The 21,862-nt window shown below is 39.7% G+C and overlaps 2 protein-coding genes across 7 annotated transcripts in view; one reads left to right on the top strand and one right to left on the bottom strand.

The window, feature by feature from the left end:
- The window catches only part of LOC128590125 (UDP-glucuronosyltransferase 1A1), a 264,050-nt gene that overhangs the window by 15,658 nt on the left and 226,530 nt on the right, over positions 1-21,862 (bottom strand). The window lies entirely within an intron of this gene.
- On the top strand, positions 1,554-3,176 carry LOC128590130 (dnaJ homolog subfamily B member 3-like). Its single transcript, XM_053597305.1, has one exon. The coding sequence runs from the start codon at positions 1,650-1,652 to the stop codon at positions 2,370-2,372; it is 723 nt and encodes a 240-aa protein (XP_053453280.1). The 5' UTR covers positions 1,554-1,649; the 3' UTR covers positions 2,373-3,176.

Raw genomic sequence — 21,862 nt, 5'->3', positions numbered from 1 at the left:
TTAGGGCTCTGTGACCACAGATTCAACCAACTGAAGATTAAAAATATTCACATAAATATATAATAACAATAAAACAATTTTTAAAAATTGAAAACTAGATCCAGGCATAGTGGCATGCTACTCAGGAGGCTGAGGTGGTAGGATTTCTTGTACCTAGGAATTCAAGCCCAGACTGGATAACATAGATCCTGTTTAAAAAAAAAAACAAAACTTGCATTCCATTAATTATGTATTCACTATATAAAATTTATTATAAGTAATCTAGAGATAATTTAAAGTATATAGGACATTGTGCATAGGCTATATGCAAAATATTACACCATTTTAGATAAGGGATTTGAGCATCCAAGGATTTTGGTACAACCAGGACAGTGAAGGAAGGGATCTAATCCTTCCAAGATACTGAGGGACTATTGCACTAGACCAACAGTTTGAAAAGTATGGGCCAGGGAATGCTGGGAATCCCCAGGAGCTTTTCAGGTGAATTTTGCAAAGTCAAAACTATTTCTATAATAATGCTGTTCTATGTTTTCACTCTGATTCTCTCCTAAGTGTACAGTGAAGTTTTCTAGAGGCTACATGTACAATGCATAACATCACAATAGATTGGATGCAGAAGCAGACATGAGAATCCAGATCTCTTCTATTAAGTCAGGTACTAAAAAGAGATGCAAAAAATGTAAAGTAGTGGCATGCTTCTCATTAAATATTTTTGTGTTGAAAAACATGTTTTCTTATAAATACATGATATATGTTAGTATGTAATGGACTTACTGTTATAACATTGACCAATGAATTTATATTTATTTATTTATTTATTTTGAGACAGAGTCTCACTATGTGTGCCCTGGCATCATAGCTCACAGCAATCTCAAACTCTTGGGCTTCAGCCTCCTAAGTAGCTGGGACTACAGGTGCCCACCACAATACCCAGCTATTTTTTTGCTTTAGTTGTCACTAGTTGTCATTGTTGTTTAGCAGGTCCAGGCCAGATTCGAACCTGCCAGCCTCGGTGTATGTGGCTGGCGCCCTAACTGCTGAGCTACAGGCACTGAGCCCAGGGAACTTATCTTTTTAATTTTCATTTTTAGTCTCTAGGTAAAAGAGATCTAAATATGATAGATATTTTTAGATCTAGGTAAGATAGATACAGGTACCAAGGCCAAACGGCTTGAGAACTGCTGTCCTAGACAAAGGAAATGATGGCCTTCAACCCAGGGTCAGACAACTCGCTGCCATAACACCATCCGTCGTCCAGGCAGAGAGGAAATCCTGACATAAAGCTGCTTTAAGCAAAACACATCCTAAGACATCCAGTCATAGCCCTCCCTGTCCCCCATAAATTCTACTCTTTTCTATACCCTATTTGGAGACTACAACTGGGTGGGGCCAGAGTGGGCGGGGCGGGACAGTGGGCGGGGCCGCCATGCCCAGGTCTGCGAGGAGCAGAGCCTCGTGGAGAGCTGGGCGTGCCCCAGGAGCAGTGCATACTGGGATAGAGGGCCACGCGGCCTTGACCAATGAGATGTGGCCACGTCACAAGGAGTGCCGCATCCGTTGGCTCCACCTGGTGGAACGCTGGACGTGGGCCGAAAAGTCTGACCGGCCGGTTCCCCTGGGGCTGCAGTCCATGGGCTTGAGACCCCAGCATGGTGAACTACTACGAGGTGCTGGGTGTGCCCCGTCAGGCCTCATGTGAAGCAATCAAGAAGGCGTACCACAAGCTGGCACTCAAGTGGCACCCTGACAAAAACCCTGACAATAAGGAGGAAGCGGAGCGGAGATTCAAACAAGTGGCAGAGGCCTACGAAGTGTTGTCAGACACCAAGAAACGCGACATCTACGACCGCTACGGCAAGGTGGGCATGGATGGTGGCAGTGGCGCCTGTGGCAGGCCCTTCGAGAACCCCTTTGAGTTCGTCTTCACCTTCCGCGACCCGGCTGATATCTTCAGGGAGTTCTTTGGTGGCCAGGACCCATTTTCGTTTGACTTCTTCGGAGACCCGTTTGAGAACATTTTGGGCAGTCGGAAGAGCTCCCGAGGAAGCAGAATCAGAGGGTCTGAACCCTTTTTCTCCACCTTCAGTGAATTTCCAGCCTTTGCGGGTAGTTTTTCTTTTGATACAGGATTTACTTCCTTTGGTTCCCTGGGAAATGAGGGCCGTTCTTCCTTCTCCATGTCTGGTGGTGGTGGTGGGACTGGCAGCTTCAAGTCCATGTCGACTTCCACAGAAATAGTTAATGGCAAAAAAATCACCACCAAGAGAATTATTGAGAATGGCCAAGAAAGAGTGGAAGTGGAAGAAGATGGAGAGTTAAAGTCCCTCAAAATAAATGGCAAAGAGCAGTTGCTACGCATTGAGACCAAGTAATTCCAATCCAAATGTGCTTTGACTTTAAAGCACGTTTTAAGGAATAGCAGGACGTTTTTGTTTTAAGATTGCTAGTGAACTCTACTTTCAGAACAACTGTACCCAAGAATTTATAAACACTTCATGCCAACTCCTATTTGTTGTTATTAGTGGGACTACACAAATGGAACCTCTGTCTTTAAAACTGTTGTAAATATCTGTATGCACTTTGATATTTATTAAACTTCATACTGAGGCATATGATTATTTTGTAGTGATAACACAAAATGTCACCATAGCCCCTTGAACCTTACCTTTTCCTTTTTGTTTGAAATATAAGCCATTTTATTTGCTCTGAATAATTTTTCTTCAATTTTTTAATATGTGGTCGTTTAAAGATATGAATATGTTAATACTTCTGGTTTAAAGATGGATGTTAATTGTGCATACATTCTGGTAATGTAGGAAGAGTGGAAATACAATGTTAGAAGTAGGTTTTTTTTAAAGCAGATAAACCTGGCAAAGGGGTGTATAGGTTTCCTATGGATGCTGTAACAACTTGCCACAAAATTAGTGGCTTAAAACAACACACCATTTATTTCTCTTAAAATTTTGGAAGTCAGATGTCTGAGAAACCTTTTACTGGCTGAAATCAGTGTCAGCAGAAACATCCTCCCTCTGAAGGCCAAAGGCAAAATAGTTAAGTAAATGCCTTAAGGTACATGGTTGGTTAATGGCATGTTAGGACTATAGTCAATTCTTAACTTGCTTCTACAACTATGGCAGATCCTGGAAATGTAAAACAGCATTTCCATAAGGCTACGCGAAGGACATATATCATGTTAGATTGAAAAAAGCCAGGTTTCACCTGAAGTACTAGTTGGGTGAGACACATACATATATATGAGAAAGTACTATTCAGTTGGCACAGTTTATGCCCCAACTGAAGATTTTTAGGGCATGTTGCTTTGTGATAATTCATCACAAAGTGTTGAGACGGGAGTGTCCTGTCTCCCATGGTCACTTCTAAGGAAAGGATTGCATAAAGCATGAAAGCACAAGGGCAACCGAACTAGACAGACTAAAAATGCAGCATACTTTTAATTCTTTGCAGAAAGATCGTGTGGCCTGAACACACATTAATAAGCTATGACTGGGAGAATAGGTTTGGGCATTCTTTAGTGTCCTCAAAGTCCAAACGGCATGAGAATAGGTTTGGGCATTCTTTAGTGTCCCCAAAGTCCAAACGAATTACATAAAAACTATACACAGCAGGGACATGGGAGTCAGCTGGCAGTGTCCCATGGGCACATAGAGTCTGCCACTGGAATATCAAATGAAGTCACTGAGATGCCTGGGACAGTTGCTTCTTATATACTAACTGTATAAGAAGTATCAGAATAAAACTATCAGGAGTTTTAAAAACGAGTTCATTTGCTCACCAGACAAGGGAACTCAACGCCTGTGAAGGTGTTCACTGAGTAGTTTGCTGCTTCTAAAGAAGTCAGGGGACCAAACAATGGAGTTTTGAAGTAATAGGAAGATGCGGGCACAGTTTCACAGCGCTGGAAATCAACACTCTGGACAGGGCAGGATAAGGGTGCTGGTATCTGTACCACTGGCTAAAATAAACCTCATTGTTGAGTGATCAGCAAAGGGTCGGCATAACAGCGTCTCAGAGGTCGTGAGTCTTTATTAGTTCTGGCTCATTTTAACAATTGAAGGTAAACACAAAATGTTTTAATATATCCTGGATTAGTGCTGCTATAAATAAAAATTTTTATGTTTCCAGAAGTATAAAGCACTCTATTTAAAGAATTTTCAAAATTGAAAATCTTTTTAAAATGTCCCAGCCCCCAACAGTTTGATGAGAATATTTCAGATTGTACATGAAACCAACATGTTGTACCCCTTGATTATACATATGTACACAGCTATGATTTAACAATAAAAAAAAATAAATCTAAAAAATAAAATGTCCGAGCCCCCAAGAAAACACTGCTATGGGCCTCTATGTGGGCATTCATCTTTTATGGAAGAGTTGAGAAGCTTTTTGGAGTGGTGAAAAAGGGCATGTCCTCTGGGACATAGATGACCATCTTAAATCCCCTACAGTGGATGCCCTCTATGGAATATGGAGCGCTTTCCCACAGAGCTACGAGGCAGAGAGAAGTACACCCTGTGAGCCTGAAGAGACCTGGAGACCTGTGGCCATCTCAGCAACATCCCAAAATCCAAAAAGCCAGACACTGCTGGCTGGTGCTCCACACACAACTCTTTTTAATCCAGCGTACATCATGCAATGGAAAGCCTCTGGAAGAGAGAATGTTCCCTTCAAATATTATTAAAGGATCAATCCATCTTCCCTACTGATTCCACTCTCCTGTCTCTAGAAAGAGAGATCTTCCCCATCCCTGGATAACATTCACCCAACTGCTTGCTTTTCTTTTTCTTTTTCTTTTTTCCTTCCATTCTTCCTTCTTTCCCTTTTCCTTCCTTCCTTTCCTTTCTTTCCTTCTCTTCCTTTCCTTTCTTCCCTTTCCTTCCCTTCTCTTCCCTTCCCTTCCCTTCCTTCCTTCCTTCCTTTCTCTCTCTCTCTTTCTCTCTCTCTTTCTCTTTTTTTTTTTGAGACAGAGTCTCAAGCTATTGCCCTGGGTAGAGTGCTGTTGCATCACAGCTCACAACAACCTCAAACTCTTGGGCTTAAGCAATTCTCTTGCCTCAGCCTCCCACGTAGCTGGGACTACAGGCACCCACCACAATGCCTGGCTATTTTTTTGTTGTTGCAGTTATTGTTGTTTTAGCAGGCCTGGTCAGGTACAAACCTGCCAGCCTCAGTGTATGAGGCCAGCACTTTAACCACTGTGCTACGGGCACCGAGCCCCAAATGCTTGCTTTTCTAGGAATTTCTAATTCTACTTTCTCATCTGACTTTCTCAATTAATGCAGATTCCTTTCATTTCCTCTTCTCCCACCCACGTTTAAGCCCTTTCAGTATAACTTCATTCACCATCAATCTAGGTGACTTCACTCTAGGAATTAGTCAGTGTCCTCATTACTGAATGCACTAGCTTATACTAAACTTTTAGCCACTCAAAAATCAGTTTTGGTAAGGCGGAAATCAAGTGAGCTCCTTAGTTTTTCCACTTAGGTAGTAAGAATATTTATGTAACGCCAGGGAGAGTGTTTTGTTTAAGGTATTCACATTTTAGAAAATTCAGAGGAATTCTTTACCTTGGGACTTTATGAAAACTTTGTAGACAATGATACTATTCATACATGGAGGAAGGGGAACAGTAACTTAAGGAAAGCAAAAAAGATGAAATTATTGAAGTGTAGATTGAAAGCAATAAAGAAGAAAATTGATAATGCAAATAATAAAATCAATTATGTAAATGTGCTCTTTCAGAGGTGCTTTCCCAGAATGCAAAGGGAAATAGAAAAGATAAGAAAGTTGAGGTGTAGAGTGGTGCCTGTGGCTCAAAGGAGTAGAGCGCCAGCCCCATATACTGGAGGTGGTGGGTTCAAACCTGGCCCTGGCCAAAAACTGCAAGAAAAAGAAAGAAAGAAAGTTGAGGTGTAAGATGATAGCAATGGAAGCTGAAGAATAAAAAGCTATAGATGACAAAGAAAAATTCCAATGGCTTAATAGAAGGAAACCTTCAAGTTTGGAATAAAATGTGGATTTACCATTAAGCTTACTGTCTGTGGTAGACAGAATAAGGACCTCATAAAAGTGTCCACATCCTAAACTCTGGAACCTGTGACAATGTTACATTACATGACATGGGAATGTGGCAGATATGATTACGGGTTTTGAGCATAGGAAATTATTTTGGATTATGTGGGTAGGTCCAACGTAAACAGAGGGACTCTGAAAGAGGGAGACAGAGGCTGAGATTTGAAGAGGTTATACTGCACCCACGTGAAAATGGAAAATGCCATTGAAGAAGGAAAAAAGGAAACAATAATCTAAAAAAAAAAAAAAAAAACTTAACGCTAAATGAAAGGAACAAAATCAAGCCTAAACATTGTGTGAATGGAAAGAACTCTTATATCAAAAGCAACTATTAAATTGGAGTTTCAAAAAAAATCTTTAAACTTTTTAAACAAAATTTTCACAAACAAAAAGTCAAGAGTAATCAAAAAATAACCTAGGAGTGGCAATACTAATATCAGATAAGGTGTACTATAAGGGTTATTATTTAATGATAAAGGCAAACTACATGAAGAAAATACAAGCCTTAAGCCTACATGCATCAATACAGCAGCTGTATAAAGCAAAAACTACTAAAAACCAAATATCACTTGAGCAAAATTTGTTATATAATGAAATATATTAACACATCTTTTTCAGAATTGGTCAGATTCAGTAGATTTTTTTAAATACAAAAACTGAAAGTACACCAAGTTAGATGTATCTATAGAAGATTTACAAATATTGACCATATGGTAGCCATTGACTACACATGACAATTGACCACTTGAAATGTGGGTAGTCCAATAAGATATGCTGTAAGTATAAAATGGACATTAGATTTTGAAGACTTAGCATGAAACAAAGAATGATAAAATATCTCAATTATTTTATATTGGATACATATTGAAAGGATAATTTTTTGGATGTATCTGGTTAAATAGAATGTATTGTTAAAACTCATTTTAACTGCTTTATTTGCTTTTATTAAACATGCCTACTAGAAAAATTTAAATTACATATGTAGCTTGAATTATATTTCTATTGGACAATTCTGTACTAAAGCACAAAGAAAGCCTATTAAGAATTTTTTAGTCCCATCACAAGAAAAGTTCTCTCACTTTAATCCAACAAAATTAGACAAAAATGAGAAAGATAGCCACAAAAAAACTTACCTATGTGTTAAGAAACATCCTTGTAGATAGCTCATTGAATCAAAGAGGGGAAAAAACCCTAAATTTAAATGATCAAATGAAGTGAAGAAGCAAATCAAAGACACAATACCCTTCACAGTAGTCTCAGAGAAAAAGAAATATCCTGAAATATATTTTACAAAGCAAGTGAAGCATCTCTACAGACAGAACTATAAAACCATGAGAAAAGCATAGAAGACACTAACAAATGAAAGAACATATCATGCTCTTGGCTGAGGTATTCACATTTTACAAAATTCAGAGGAATTCTTTACCTTGGGAATTTATGAAAACTTTGTAGAGAATGATGATATTCATACATGGGGGAAGGGGAACAGTAACTTAGGGGAAGCAAAAAAGATGAATTTTTTAAAACAGAGATTGAAGGCAACAATGTTAAAATGTCTGTACTACCCAAACCAATGTACAGACATAGTGCAACTCCCCAAAAATACCAAGAGCATATTTTGAAAAACTCCAAAACAGTTCTTGGTTTTGTTTGGAACCAGAAAAAACCCACATAGCCACGGCAATCCTTAGTAATACTAGTAATAAAAACAAATGCAGAGGCATCACTCCACCCAATTTAGGTTATACTACAAGTCCACAGTGATCAACTAGCACAGTATTGGCACGAAAGTAGAGACATAATTCTATGGAACATAATTGAAAACCCAGTGATGAAACCAAGCTCTTACTGTCATATGATCTTTGATAAATCAAACAAAAATATATACTGGGGAAAAGAATCCATATTCAGTAAATGGTTCTGGGAAAACTGGTTAGCTACATGTAAAAGACTGAAATTGGACCTGTACCTCTCACCGTTTACTCAAATTGACTCACAGTGGGTAAAAGATTTAAATCTAAGACATGAGATGATAAAAATTGTAGAGGAAAGCTTAGGAAACACTATAGATTATATTGGCCTGGGGAAAGATTTTATAAACAAGACTGCATCATCAATGGCAACATTCACAAAAATAATCAATGGGACTTAAGCTAAAAATCTTTTTCACAGCTAAGGACACAATAATCAAAGCAAACAGTCAACCTTCAGAATGAGAAAAGATATTTGCATGTTACCAAACTGACAAAGCATTGCTAACTAGAATCCAGAGAACTTAAAATTAATCAACAAAAAAAGAGCAAACAACCCTAGCTATAAGTGGGCAAGAGACATGAACAGAAACTTCTCTGAAGAAGACAAATGAATGGCCAAGAAACACATGAAAAAATGCTCATTGTCTCTAATCATCAGAGAAATGCAAATCAAAACCACCCTGAGATATCACCTAACCCCAATGAGAATAGTCCACATCACAAAATCTCAAAGCTGTAAATGTGCATAAAGATGTGGCGAGAAGGGAACACTTTTACACTATTGATAGAATTGTAAACTAATACAGCCATTATGGATAGAAGTATGGAAAATCCTCATAGAGCTAAAGGTAGACATTCCATTAGATCCTGCAATTCCATTGCTAGGAATCTACCCAAAAGAAAATACATCATTTTATCACAAGGAAATTTGTATTAAAATATTTACTGCAGCTCAATTCACAATTGCCAAGACATGGAAGGAGCCCAAGTGCCCATCAACCCCATGAATGAATTAATAAACTGTGGTATATGTATACCATGGAATACTATTCAGCTATAAAAAAGATGGCAGAGGGAGGTGATTGGTGGGATTACACCTGCAGTGCATCTTACAAGGGTACATGTGAAACTTTGTAAACGTAGAATATAAATGTCTTAACACAATAACTAAGAAAATGCCAGGAAGGCTGTGTTAACCAGTGTGATGAAAATGTGTCAAACTGTCTATACAACCAGTGTATGGTGCCCCATGATCACATTAATGTACACAGCTATGATTTAATAATAAAAAAAAAGATGGAGACTTTACATTTTTTGTATTTACCTGAATGGAGCTGAAACACGTTCTTCTTAGTAAAGTATTACAAGAATGGAATGCAAGTATCCAATGTACTCAATACCAATTAGAATCTAATAGAAAAGCAACTACATGCCCATACAAGAGAATAACACAAGTAAATTCAAGTGGTGAAGGGGAGGGAGAGGAAAGGATAAAGGAGAGGAGGGGGAGAGGAGGGGGAGAGGATGGATACATTGTGAGGGTGTACAGCACACGCCCAGGCTGAAGGGCTCAACTGCCTCAACTACAACCTGAACTTTACCTTAGATACACAATGTAACTGAATAATTTGCACCCTCCTATTAATCTGAATTTTTTTAAAAAAGAAAATATAAAGAAAAAAGAAAAAGAAAAATTTATTTTTTTTTCTAAATTAACATATATTTATTTGAAGTTTGGGCTACTTGGCCAGAAAAAAACAAATCGTGTAGTATTTTATTTTTTTCTTTTTTGCAGTTTTTTTTTTTATTATTAAATCATAGCTGTGTACATTAATGTGATCATGGGGCACCGGACACTGATTCTATAGACCGTCTGACACATTTTCATCACACTGGTTAACATAGCCTTCCTGGCATTTTCTTAGTTATTGTGTTAAGACATTTATATTCTACATTTACTAAGTTTCACATGTACCTTTGTAAAATGCACCACATGGGCGGAGGGAGGGTGATTGGTGGGAAAAAGAAAAATTTAAATGATTAAAAAAGCAATGAAAAGAATGATAATTTTGACCAACACATAACATACATAAAAAGCTTTATTTATACCCTAAGTTACTTCATTATTAAGAAAAATCAAATGTAGAGGAATCAAATGATTAAGGAAGTTAGAAAAGCAACTATAAAATAAACCAAAGGAAAGTAGGATGTGATCATTAATAAAAAAAATTCAATTCATGGAAATAAAAAATAAACTGTAAAAAGAATATGCAAACACAAAGGTTATTTCTTTGAAAATACCAGTAAAGGCTCGGTGCCTATAGCTCAGTGGCTAGCATGCCAGTTGCATAACCAGAGTTGGTGGGTTTGAATTCAGCCTGGGCCTGCCAAACAACAATTACAACTATAAACCACCCCCCCCCCAAAAAAAATAACCAGGTATTGTGGCAGATACCTGTAGTCCCAGCTACTTGGGAGGCGGAGGCAAGAGAATCGCTTAAGCCCAAGAGTTAGAGGTGGTTGTGAGCTATGATGCCATGGCACTCTACCCAGGCCAATAGCTTGCAACTCTGTCTCAAAAAAAAAAAAAAAAAGAAAGAAAGAAAATACCAGTAAAATAATTCAACCCAATATAAACCTTAAATTAACAAGAAAGGGAATAAGCAAAAAATATAAGACTTAAACCTGAGTCTTTTGTATGTGTAGAAAAATTCCATAAGCTACAAAAAATATATAATATATAACAAAGATTTAAATTTAAATGATCTTTCATACACCAAATAAATTGGTACAAACCTGTCTGTGGTCTTGAGATCGCATGCATTGTCATGCTAGGCACTTGTTAAGTATAATAATAATAATGATAACAGATAATATTTACTGGATACTCACAAAGGCAATATAAAAACCAGAAGGGTTTGGCAACATGCCCAAGCTCATCCAGCTAAAGAAATAAGAAGCTTGAAGCCAATGTAGTTGAACTAGAGAATATAATCACATAGAAAACCTAGAAGAAAAGAGTGATAATTTCTAAATGGCTTCTGACAGTACAACATTTTCACAAATCTAATACATACATACAGTATATATATTAGTCAGAAAACTATAGTGCATAAAGGGAAAACAAAACCAGTAGAACAAACATCGTTTGGTTTGATCAAAAACAAAAATGAAATTTAGAGTCATTTGCAGTAATATATGAATAAAAGAAGAAGGAAAATAGAAGTACAAAAAATGTGAAACCTCTAAACTCACAGAATTTAATATAAATTAAATGAATATGACAGAAATGGGCTGGATATTCTCTCAGAAAAGATGGTTCACACAATGGGTTCAGAAAAAAAGTCCAACCCTACAAAGTCCTATTTCAATTAAACCCAAATATTCAGGATGAATGTAAGGTTCCTCTAAATTCCTTGCTAACAGAGGAGATTGCATTGAAGGAACTTGGGTTTGGATAGGATGAGCTTGGCAAAGGGATCACCCCTCCTAAGAAACCTGGCCCTCTTTGGGCTCATATCTGTTCATCACTGCTTCCCATCCATGGGGTGAAAAGAGCACAGTTTTATCTCCTCTCTAGCCCCTCCCCATCCCCAGATATCAGTGCCCAAGTAGAAGACCCATCTGACACACAGTCTTCATGATGCCTTCCCCAACATCACACACCAGATGCCAACTCCTCGTCAGGCACATCTTGTCAGTACAGCTCCTGCTCTGAAGAGCTGGACTCAGGTACTCCATCCTCTGATCACAGAGACCTCGTCTTCCTGGTTCACTTCCTCTGCAATCACCCAAACTTCTGGTTCCTTTCAGTGCTCAGGGTCCTGTGACCACTTGTGTTCTAGGACGGGGCCACTAGAAATTCTTATGTCAAAAGTTGCAATCTGCTAGTTCCTGTATCCTCCTACCAACAATCTACAAGCAAATATCCTGTTAGATCAGTGGACAATGCAATTTCTCTGTTCCTGCACAACCATGAAGGTGATGCCTTTACAATGCACAGTCTGGGCTGAGTCATGCTCCTTTGTGTCAGTCCCATCCCAGCCCTTCTCCCCTCCTCTCATTCCTCTCAGTGCCTGTTGCAACCTAACTATACTACCGTAGACTGCTTAACAATTTGTCTCATTGGAGACTATTAGGAGAAGAAGTGAAATCTTTTAAAGTCAGTACATAAGTAGGCTTTTGTACAAAACTCAAATTATATGTATATATATACACACACATACATAATACACACAGGCATATGTATACATATGCACTATATATACTATATGTACAGTGGGTGCCAAAAAATATACATAGACATATTCAGAAAAGAAACAACTGTATTAAAATTGTAAGTCACATGTGGTTTCTGTCATTACAAATGTGACTTGCATTCTTCTGTTATCAGGATATATTGAGTCTTACACTGTTCTTGTTTTTTTGTTTTTTTTTTTTGAGACAGAGTCTCATTTTGTCACCCTCTGTAGAGGTGGCATCATAGCTGACAGCAATCTCAAACTCTGGGGCTCAAGCAATTCTCTTGCCTCAGCCTCCCATGTAGCTGGGACTACAGATGCCCACTACAATGCACAGATATTTTTAGAGACAGCTAAAGGCTGGTCTCAAACCTGTGAGCTCAAGTAATCCACCCACCTTGGCCTCCCAGAGTGCTAGGATTAGGGACATGAGCCACCACGCCTGTCTGAGTCTCACACTTTTAATATACCTTTCACCTTGCTTAAAATATGTATGTATTTTTCTGTGTATGTGTATGTGATGGTGATTGCAGAAATCCTAGCCCTCTGGTAGGCCAAGGCAGGAGAATAACTGGAGGCCAGGCTCTGAGACCAGCCTGGGGAATACAGCCAGACCCCATGATTACAAAAGAGTTTTAGAAATTAGCCAGAATTGTGGTACATCAGGAGGTGGAGAGGATGGATCCTTTGAGCTCAGGAATTCAGTGGTGCACTGAGCTCTGATGATTCCACGATACTCCAGCCTGGGTGACAGAGCAATACTCTGTTTCTAAAAACTTTTTCAAATAAATATATTTAAACAAAATCCTCTGCCTGGAGCACTGATTGGATAAAGGCACCAATACAGACCTGAGATAGGGGCTTCCCGTTGGCACAGTTGATGCCCCCAATGAAGACCATGTTGGGCATGATTGGCCTGGGGTAGTCCATCACAAAGTCCCCTCTGAACAGCCACACGGACCCATGGCTAAGGATATCCACCAATGACACCTGTCTCTGAAAAAGCTCAGAGGCCAGACTTGCATAAGAAGAAAAAGAAATATGGCAAATGTATGTCAGGGCCAGAGGGTAGAGCATGTTCCTGACCCTTTGCAGGAATGTCATGTGGTCTGAATTCCTTGTTAGCAACCGAGGAATATATGAAGAAGGGTTTGGACACTGTGTGCCCTCAAAGTCCAAGTCACATGGAAGGTACCGCAGAAAGAACACAGTAGGAATGCTCAGGTACTTGGCCAGCACTGCCCCACAGGGAAAAACTGGATCCATTAAAACCACATCAAAGGATGTGGCATTCAGGTGCCCAATCAGGGTCTTGTTATACATTAGCTCTCTACAAGTCCTATAAACAGTGACAGCCATATCTTTCAGAACTGCCACACTTTTAAAAAATGTCTTCAGAAAATGTTGTCTTTCAAATTGAATTTGAATGTAGTCAGCCATGATTTGATGTAATTCCTCCTGGGTGTAGGGAATAGCATAGGTTTTCAGGGTAAAAAAGTCCTCCTCTTTGATATGCATAGTCACCTCTGATGTGAAGACCATGACCTTGTGTCCTCGTGCATGTAGCTCCCGTACGGCCTCCCGCATGCTGAGCCAGTGGCTGCCATCCACGGGCAACACCAGCACCTTCCCTGCATTGGCCCAGGGCCCAGTGCTCAGCAAGTACAGCAGCCCTAGCAGCCCCAGCAGCCCCATTGGAAGATGCTGGAGTACTGGGACCATCTCACCAGCACCCAACAGCAACTACCTCTCCACCACCAGCTGTTCCTTTTATGTTCCTTGTCTTTATCTCATTATCTTATCAGAGAGCCATGTAGCAATATGGCATGTAATTGGCAGACAGAGTCCCCTCCTTAAGTTAATCATTGTAGTATAAATCTATACCTGCTGATCGCCACTGGCCCCAATCCAATCACTCCCATCTTACAAAAACTCAGTTGACCCTGCTGCTTTTTCTGGAGGAACATTCCAGTTCACTCTCTTGCATCTCATCCAATTCCCGAAACATGGCTGTGGACACACATTTCATGTCACCAACTCTTACTTCTCTTTCCACCCACCTTCCACCTGCCTGATTGTGCTCTGAAGAGTCACTGAAGACCTGCTCCCCACCCATAACCTCTGTAGATCTGACCTCATGTGGTACTCTTAAAACTCATTCCCACGTGCCTCTGTGTAAAGAGCTCATCCAGGAAAACAGAACATTGTCCAGTCAGCTTCTATACACAAGTGGGTAAAGTTTATCCCTTTTCCAAACCAGGATATCTCTTATAGTGACCAGGGAAGACTCTATTTAAAGTGGCTGTCAGACATGGGAAGATGTAAAGGGACACTGACCACAACTTGTGATGATGAGATTTCACTGAAGGGTTTGTTGAGAATTCTACATTTCCCATGGAATACAAATTGCTGTTTTCTGAGGCAAACATAAGCAAGACGGACCTAAGCAATGTCACTCGGTGGTTTCAAACAACATTATGCTCCCCTAGTCTTCTCCACACCAGATAAGAGGGAGGTGAAGCCAGTCCTTGAATCAGGCCTTTTCTGAATTTCTCTTCTCCTGAGTGCTCAAAGATACTCTGTGCAGGGACTTGGGATATATTCCTCCTGAAGAGTAGGGCTACATAATTTGGGGGGCCTTTGTTTAAATTTCAAGATAGAAAAAGCAAATGAGGGCCCTTCAGATGACAGAAACCTATGCACTCAGAGGGGTCGCTCAGAGGCTAGCCCAGCTCCAGAAAGTCACTGTCAGACATGCTTGGTAAGGCTAATGTCACCAAGATGTCCAGCTTTCTATCTCACTGTCTCCAGGTTTTCACACCTGGCCAGCTCCCCCATCGAGGATGTTACTGCTCTAGAGACTCTCTTCTGTAACAGATTCCACTGCTGGACAGATAAGTACATTCCCAGAGACTTGCAACAGGACCCCAGATGCCACAGTGCAGACAGCTACTGGTTTTAAGCCTTTCTTGCTGGCTTGTGGGCCAGAGTCCTTGTTTTCTCACTTCCTCTCACAGCACTTTCTCTGCTCTCTTTGTTGTGCTTCCTTCTCTCTGACCCACATAACTCTGATTTTCCTCAAGCTCAGTTTCCACCCTCCTACACTCAGAGTAAAACCTGTCAACTTCAGAGAGGGCCAAAGTGGGTGGAATAGAGGCAGCTTTCAACAGAAGCTCCTGTACAGAAGGAGAAAAGTGAGAATGAAGTGAACTTGGAGAAGTCGAATGCAGGGAGTTGAGCACAAGAAGAAATCAAGACGCACATCATCCTCACTGAGAAAAACTTGGAGGCTGAGAAAGAGTAAGAAAGATAATAGTGATCAGGTATGGAGAGACTAGTCTGAAGGCTTAGTTGACAAGAGGATGGGAGACCCCCGCCCAACCAGGAGGCCTACTGCGGGTTTCTGCCAGCATGCAGGGACCCAAAGACCACTCACTTCACCCCACAGAAGGGTGCCACAAGGTCCTGGTGCTCCTGAACCTGGAAATTTCCACCTCTGTGTCCAGTCCCCATCCTGCCTGATGCAGAATTGAACAAATATTCTCTCTGCAGTCATAAGCCCATAGCCCAGCCTTCCCCCTCTCTGGCTGCCCAAGTATTGTGAGAGATACAGAAATTCAAATTGTAGATAGTTTCATAAGTCCAGCATGACTCAATCCAAATAAAGCATCTCCTAGACAAATTGTAATTAACTTTGTCAAAGCCAGTATGATGGAGAAAATCCTGAAAGTAGCCAGCCATAAGAAAAATCTTACCTACAAAGGGAAAAACTTCAGGATTACCACAGATCTTTTAGCTAAAAGATTTCAAGCCAGAAGAGGATAGAAAATTTGACCTTCTTAAACGTAAGAATTTTGACCCGATGATTCTATATCCTGCTTAACTGAGTTTCATTTGCAAAGGAGAAATCAAATATTTACTGAAATGCAAATGTTCAATAAATTTTCCACAATTAGACCAGCTCTACAGGACATGCTTAGACCCTTTCTTCATAATGTCCTTGTGCCTAGCTTCCACAATGGCACAAGGAATTAAAATAAGCTCTAGACCTCTGAAAAATGAGATGACCAAAACTCCACCATACCTATTGATCCTCACAATAAATGTGAATATGTTGAATTCCCCTCTAAAGAGGCATAGGCTGGCTGACTGGATATAAACGTGCAGGCCCAATATCTACTGTCTCCAAGAAACACACCTAACCTCAAAGACCAAACTAGACTCAGAATGAAGGAGTGGAAAACAATAATCCAGAAATCAGCAGAAATCAGGGGTTGCAATCGTATTTGCAGATAAAATTATATTTAAATGAACAAAAATAAAGACAGACAAGAATGAACACTATATACTGGTGAAGGAAAGCATGCAACATGAAGTGATTTCAAAAATTAACATTTACACACCCAACCTGAATGCTTCTCGATACATAAAACAAACTTTAAAGGATATAGACAATATGATATCTTCCTACACCATAGTAGTGGGAGATTTTAACAACCCTTTGTCAGTATGGGACAGATCTTCCAAGCAGAAACTAAATGAAGAAATAATGGACTGAAACAGAACCCTAGAACAAATGGAATTAACATATATGGAACATTTCATCCTAACAAAACTGAATACACATTCTTCTCATAAGCCCACAAACTATCCTCTAAAATTGATCATATCTTAGGACATAAGTGTAACTTCCACAAATTCAAAAGAATAGCCATTATTCCTTGTATCTTCTTGGATCATCACAGTATAAAAGTTGAACTTCACAGCTACAGAAATCTTCATACCCACATAAAGTCATGGAAACTAACCTAATACTAAACAACAGCTAGGTCAAAAATGAGATTAAGAAGGAAACCATTAGATTTCTTGAACAAAACAATAATGAAGCCACAAGCTAGCAAAACATGTCGGAATCTGCAAAGGCAGTCCTAAGAGGCAAATTTATAGCATTAGATACCTTCATCAAGAAAACAGAAAGAGAGGAAGTCGACAACCTAATGGGCCATCTCAAGCAGCTGAAAAAGATAGAACAATTCAACCCCAAACATAGCAGAAGAAAAGAAACAACCAAAATTAGAGCAAAATTAAAAGAAATGAAAACATAAGAATCATTTGGAAGATCACTGGGGAGGCTGAGGCAAGAGAATTGCCTAAACCAGGAGTTGGAGGTTGCTGTGAACTATGATGCTATGGCAGTCCACCAAGGGCAATAAAGTGAGATTCTGTCTCTATAAAAAAAATTTTTTTTGGTTCTTTAAAAACATTAATAGAATCAAAAAACCCTTGGCCACAGTAACCAGAAACAGAAAAGTAAGATCTCTAATAATTTCAATCAGAAACAAAAACTGGGAAATAACAACAGATACCACAGAAATATAAAAGATCCTTAATGATTACTACAAAAAACTCTCTGCCAAGAAATATGAAAATGTATAAGAAGTGGAAGAATATCTGGTATCACACCACCTTCCTAAACTCAAACAGAAAGAATTAGAAAATTTGAATAGACCTATGTCAAGCACTGAAATTGCATCAACAATATGAACTCTCCCAAAAAAAGAAGAGCACTGGACCAGACGGTTTCATACCAGAATTCAACCAAATCTTCAAAGAACAACTAGTACCTATGTGGCATAACGCATTCCAAAACATAGAGAAGAAAGGAATCCTCCCTAACACCTTCAATGAAGTAACTATCACCCTGATTCCAAAACCAGGAAAGGACACAATAAAAAAAGAAGACTATAGGCCAACATCATTACTGAATATTGAAGGGAAAACATTCAATAAGATCCTAGCAAACAGAATATAGCAACACATTGAAAAAGTTATACATCATGATCAAGTAACTTTTATCCCAGGGATGCAAGGTTAGTTCAATGTATGTAAATCCATAAATGTAATTCACTACATAAACAAAATAAAAAACAAAGACTGTATGATTCTCTCAATTGATGCAAAAAAGGCTTTTGACAATGTATTCCTTTTTGATAAGAACACTAATAAGGCTTTGGTGGGACAACTCTTAAACTAAGGCCATCTGCAACAAACCCACAGCCAGTATCATATTCAATTGAGTATAATTGAAGGCATTCCCTTTCAGAATTGCAACTAAACAAGGATGTCCACTATCACCACTGCTCCTCAACATAATGCTGGAAATCCTAGGCATCACAATCAGGCAAGAGAAGGTGATCAAGGGGGTTCAAATGAGGACAGAGGAGGTCAAATTCTCACTTGTTGCAAATTCTCGAGCCACAGTCTCGCTAAGGTGCCAGCCATGTTCTTATACCTGGAAAGCTCCAGGGACTCAACTATACACCTCTTAGAATTGATCAAGGAATAGACTAGCATCTAAGGATACAAAATCAATGCCCTCAACTCAGTCGCCTTTATATATGCCCAATAACACGCAAGCTGAGAGTAAAACCAAAGAGGTTATATCTTTTAGAGTAGCTCCAAAAAAGATGAAATGCCTTGGAATATATCTAACAAAGGGTGTGAATGATCTCTATAAATGGAACTATGAAACCCTGAGAAAAGAAATAGCAAAAGCTGTGAACAAATGGAGGAACATACCATGTTCATAGCTGGGAAGAATGAACATTGGTAAAAAGTCCATACTACCCAAAGCAATCTACAGATTTAATGCAATTCCCAGCAAAGCACCAATGTCATACTTGGAAGAACTTGAAAATATAGTACTTTGTTTCCTATAGTACTTTGTTTCCTTAGTCAATACAATTTTTAGGAATAAAAACAAATCTAGACGCATACTGTTACCAGATGTCAGGTTATACTACAAGTTTACTGATCAAAACAGCATGGTTCTGCCACAAAAATAGAGATGTAGATTATTGGAATAGAATGGAGAATCTAGAAATGAACCCCCCACATATCATCATTTCATCTTTGATAAAACAGACAAAAGCAAGCACTAGGAAAAAGAATCCCTATCTTAAAAATGCTGCTAAGAGAACTCGTAGGCACATGTAGAAGACTGAAACACTTCTCACTAGTCACAAAAATTGACTCTCACTGGATAAAAGATTTCAATTTCAGATACAAAACAATAAAAATTCTAGAAGAGAATATGGGGAGACAATATTGGCCTGGGAAAATATTTTATGAAGAAACCCCTCTGGCAATTGAAGCAACACCAAAAATAAATCAATGGGACCTAATCAAGCTAAAAAGTTTCCACACAGCTAAGAGCACCACAACTAAAACAAACAGACAACCTTTAGAATAAGAGAAGAATTTTTCAAGTTACAAATCTGACAAAGAGCTGCTAACTAGAGTCTTCAAAAAAGCAAACAACCCCATCTATAAATGGACAAGTGACTAGAATGGAAATTCTCTGAAGATTACAGATGAATGGCCCATGAACACATGAAAAGATGCTCATCATCCTTAATCATCAGAGAAATGCAAATCAAAAGCACCCTGAGATATCACCTACCTCCAGTGAGATTAGCCCACATCACCAAGTCCCAAATCTTCATATGCTGGCATGAATGTCGAGAGCAGGGAACACTTCTGCACTGCTGGTGGAACTGCAAACTAATACAACATCTATGGAAAGAAGTATGGGGAATTCTGAAACAACTAAAAGTCCACCTTCCTGATCCTGCAATTCCATTACTAGATATCCATCCAGGAGAACGAAAATTATGCTACCACAAAGACATCTGCAGCAGAAGGTTTATTCCAGCTCAATTTACAATTACCAAGTCATTGAAGGAACCCAAATGCCCATCAGCCCATGAATGGCTTAACAAACTGTGGCATAAGTATACCATGAAGCTATAAGAAAGATGAAGACTTTACACCTTTTACATTTACCTAGATGAAGGTTAAACACATTCTTAGTAAAATAGCTCAAGAATGAAGAAACAATATCCAATGTACTTAATACTAATATGAAACCAATATATAGACAAATTACATGCTCACAGGAAGGATGAAACACAAATATAGTCTAGCAAGGGGGAAGGGGAAAAGGAGGGAGAGAAGAGGAATTAGGAGGGACGGTGATGGCAGAATGAGGGAGGGCAATTGGCAGGATCTCACATAATATGCACAATAAATTCAGAAATAAAAACAAATCTGGAGGTATCTTATTACCAGACTTCAGGTTATACTATAAGTCTGTACTGATCTAAGAGTGGTCAGAACACCACCCTGGGTGAAGAGCTTCTATGACTTGAACTTTACCTTAGGGTTGAAAATAACGTAACCTAAATTTTGTACCCTCATATTAATTTGAAATTTTAAAGAAGTGAAAACGAAAAGGCTATCCTTCTCATCACCTGCTCACTTCTTCCCAGATTACCCCCCAGGGTGAGTCCAGGAGAGCCAAGTCCCTCACACACTATACTCAGAGTGAAAGAAGGAGGGAAGAGGGAGCAGGTGCTGGGAAGGCAGAACTTGCACTTGGCTGTGACTACAGCAGTTTCTGTGGGGGTAGGAGCAAGGGCAGCTGCCACCTCTGCTTCAGGGGAAGCACTGAGTGTCCAGAGAGGGACCCTCCTGTTGAGCTCTCAGTAGCCTCCCCTCCTCACCCGGCTGCAGGTGTACCAGGTGCCTGGGGGACAGCAGACAGGGGCATGTCTAGCTCTCCTCCCTGTGCACATCTGCCAACTACACCATCATCTGCCCAGTAAGTTGCCACATCAAACCTAAGCACTCGGCAGGGCCTACATTGCTTGCTCGGGGTCAGTTAGACACATCCATCCACACTAGGATAGAGGAAGGGGCACATAACACAACAGATTAGCATCTCACACTCCCCACGTCCTGATTTGGTCCCAAATAAGCTGTAGATTTCATGTGAGGCCAAACAAAATCTCACTAGGTTCTTTAACATGACAAAAAAAAATATCCTCTTAAAATTCACCTAGAAGACTCTCTGGCTTCTGGTACTAGAGATGTCACTCCTATCAGACCGATGATCTCACAGGTTATAAACTCTTGAAAAAAAAAAACAAAAAATTTGAAGGCACTGAAGAGCAGAAACAGGAGGAACTTGAGAGAGGAACCTGAGGAAGGAAGAGTGGACAACAATCGGTGAGTTCTCTGTGTTTGTGGCTTTTTGCACAGGAACAAGGCATAGTTGGTGCCACACTCCGCCCCTACAGCTCTCTCTCTGCTCTGCTGTCCCCACCCACCCTGCACAGAAACATGGGAACAGCAGGAAGCATTTGAAGAATTATAAACTGTGTGACATGGGCAGTGTGGGGAAGGTTGCTTGTGCAGCAGGCAGGAATCTGTGAGGTCAGAGGAGTGTCAGGCCTCTGTGGGATCCCTGTGGAATGGGTTCAAGGACTTCACAGTTAACCTACAACAAGAAGCCAGGCCACTCCAGGCCCGTGAGCTAAGCTGGGAGCCTCAGCTTCTCCCTGAAGGCAGAAGGAGTCTCTGAAAGAGGTGTGGCAAGGCAGGTGTGCATTCTAGAAATATATCTCTTGCAAAGGACTAGAGAGTGGTCTGGAGGGGTCAACTTGGAATGAAGATCAGAGCCAATGCACTCAACTCTCCAGAATGTAGAACACAGTCACATGAAACATGAGAAGGAATGAGGAACAATTGCTTCTCGAATGTCTTCCTACTTTTCCTTTCACAAATCTAATAGATATATGTGAGGACAAGCTAGAAAAATTATAAAACAAAAAAGTGGTAAAGCATTAGTGAGGAGTTAAAACACCAAGAGCCTTGCTCTCTATCTTGAAAGCTGAACACAGCCATAGGACTAGAACGCTTACCCAGTTTTGAACA

The sequence above is a fragment of the Nycticebus coucang genome, chromosome 7 (genome assembly GCF_027406575.1).
Source record: "Nycticebus coucang isolate mNycCou1 chromosome 7, mNycCou1.pri, whole genome shotgun sequence".
Classification (NCBI taxonomy): Eukaryota; Metazoa; Chordata; class Mammalia; order Primates; family Lorisidae; genus Nycticebus; species Nycticebus coucang.
Note: the sequence above shows the minus strand (reverse complement) of the source record. Positions and strands in the feature narration are given on the sequence as shown.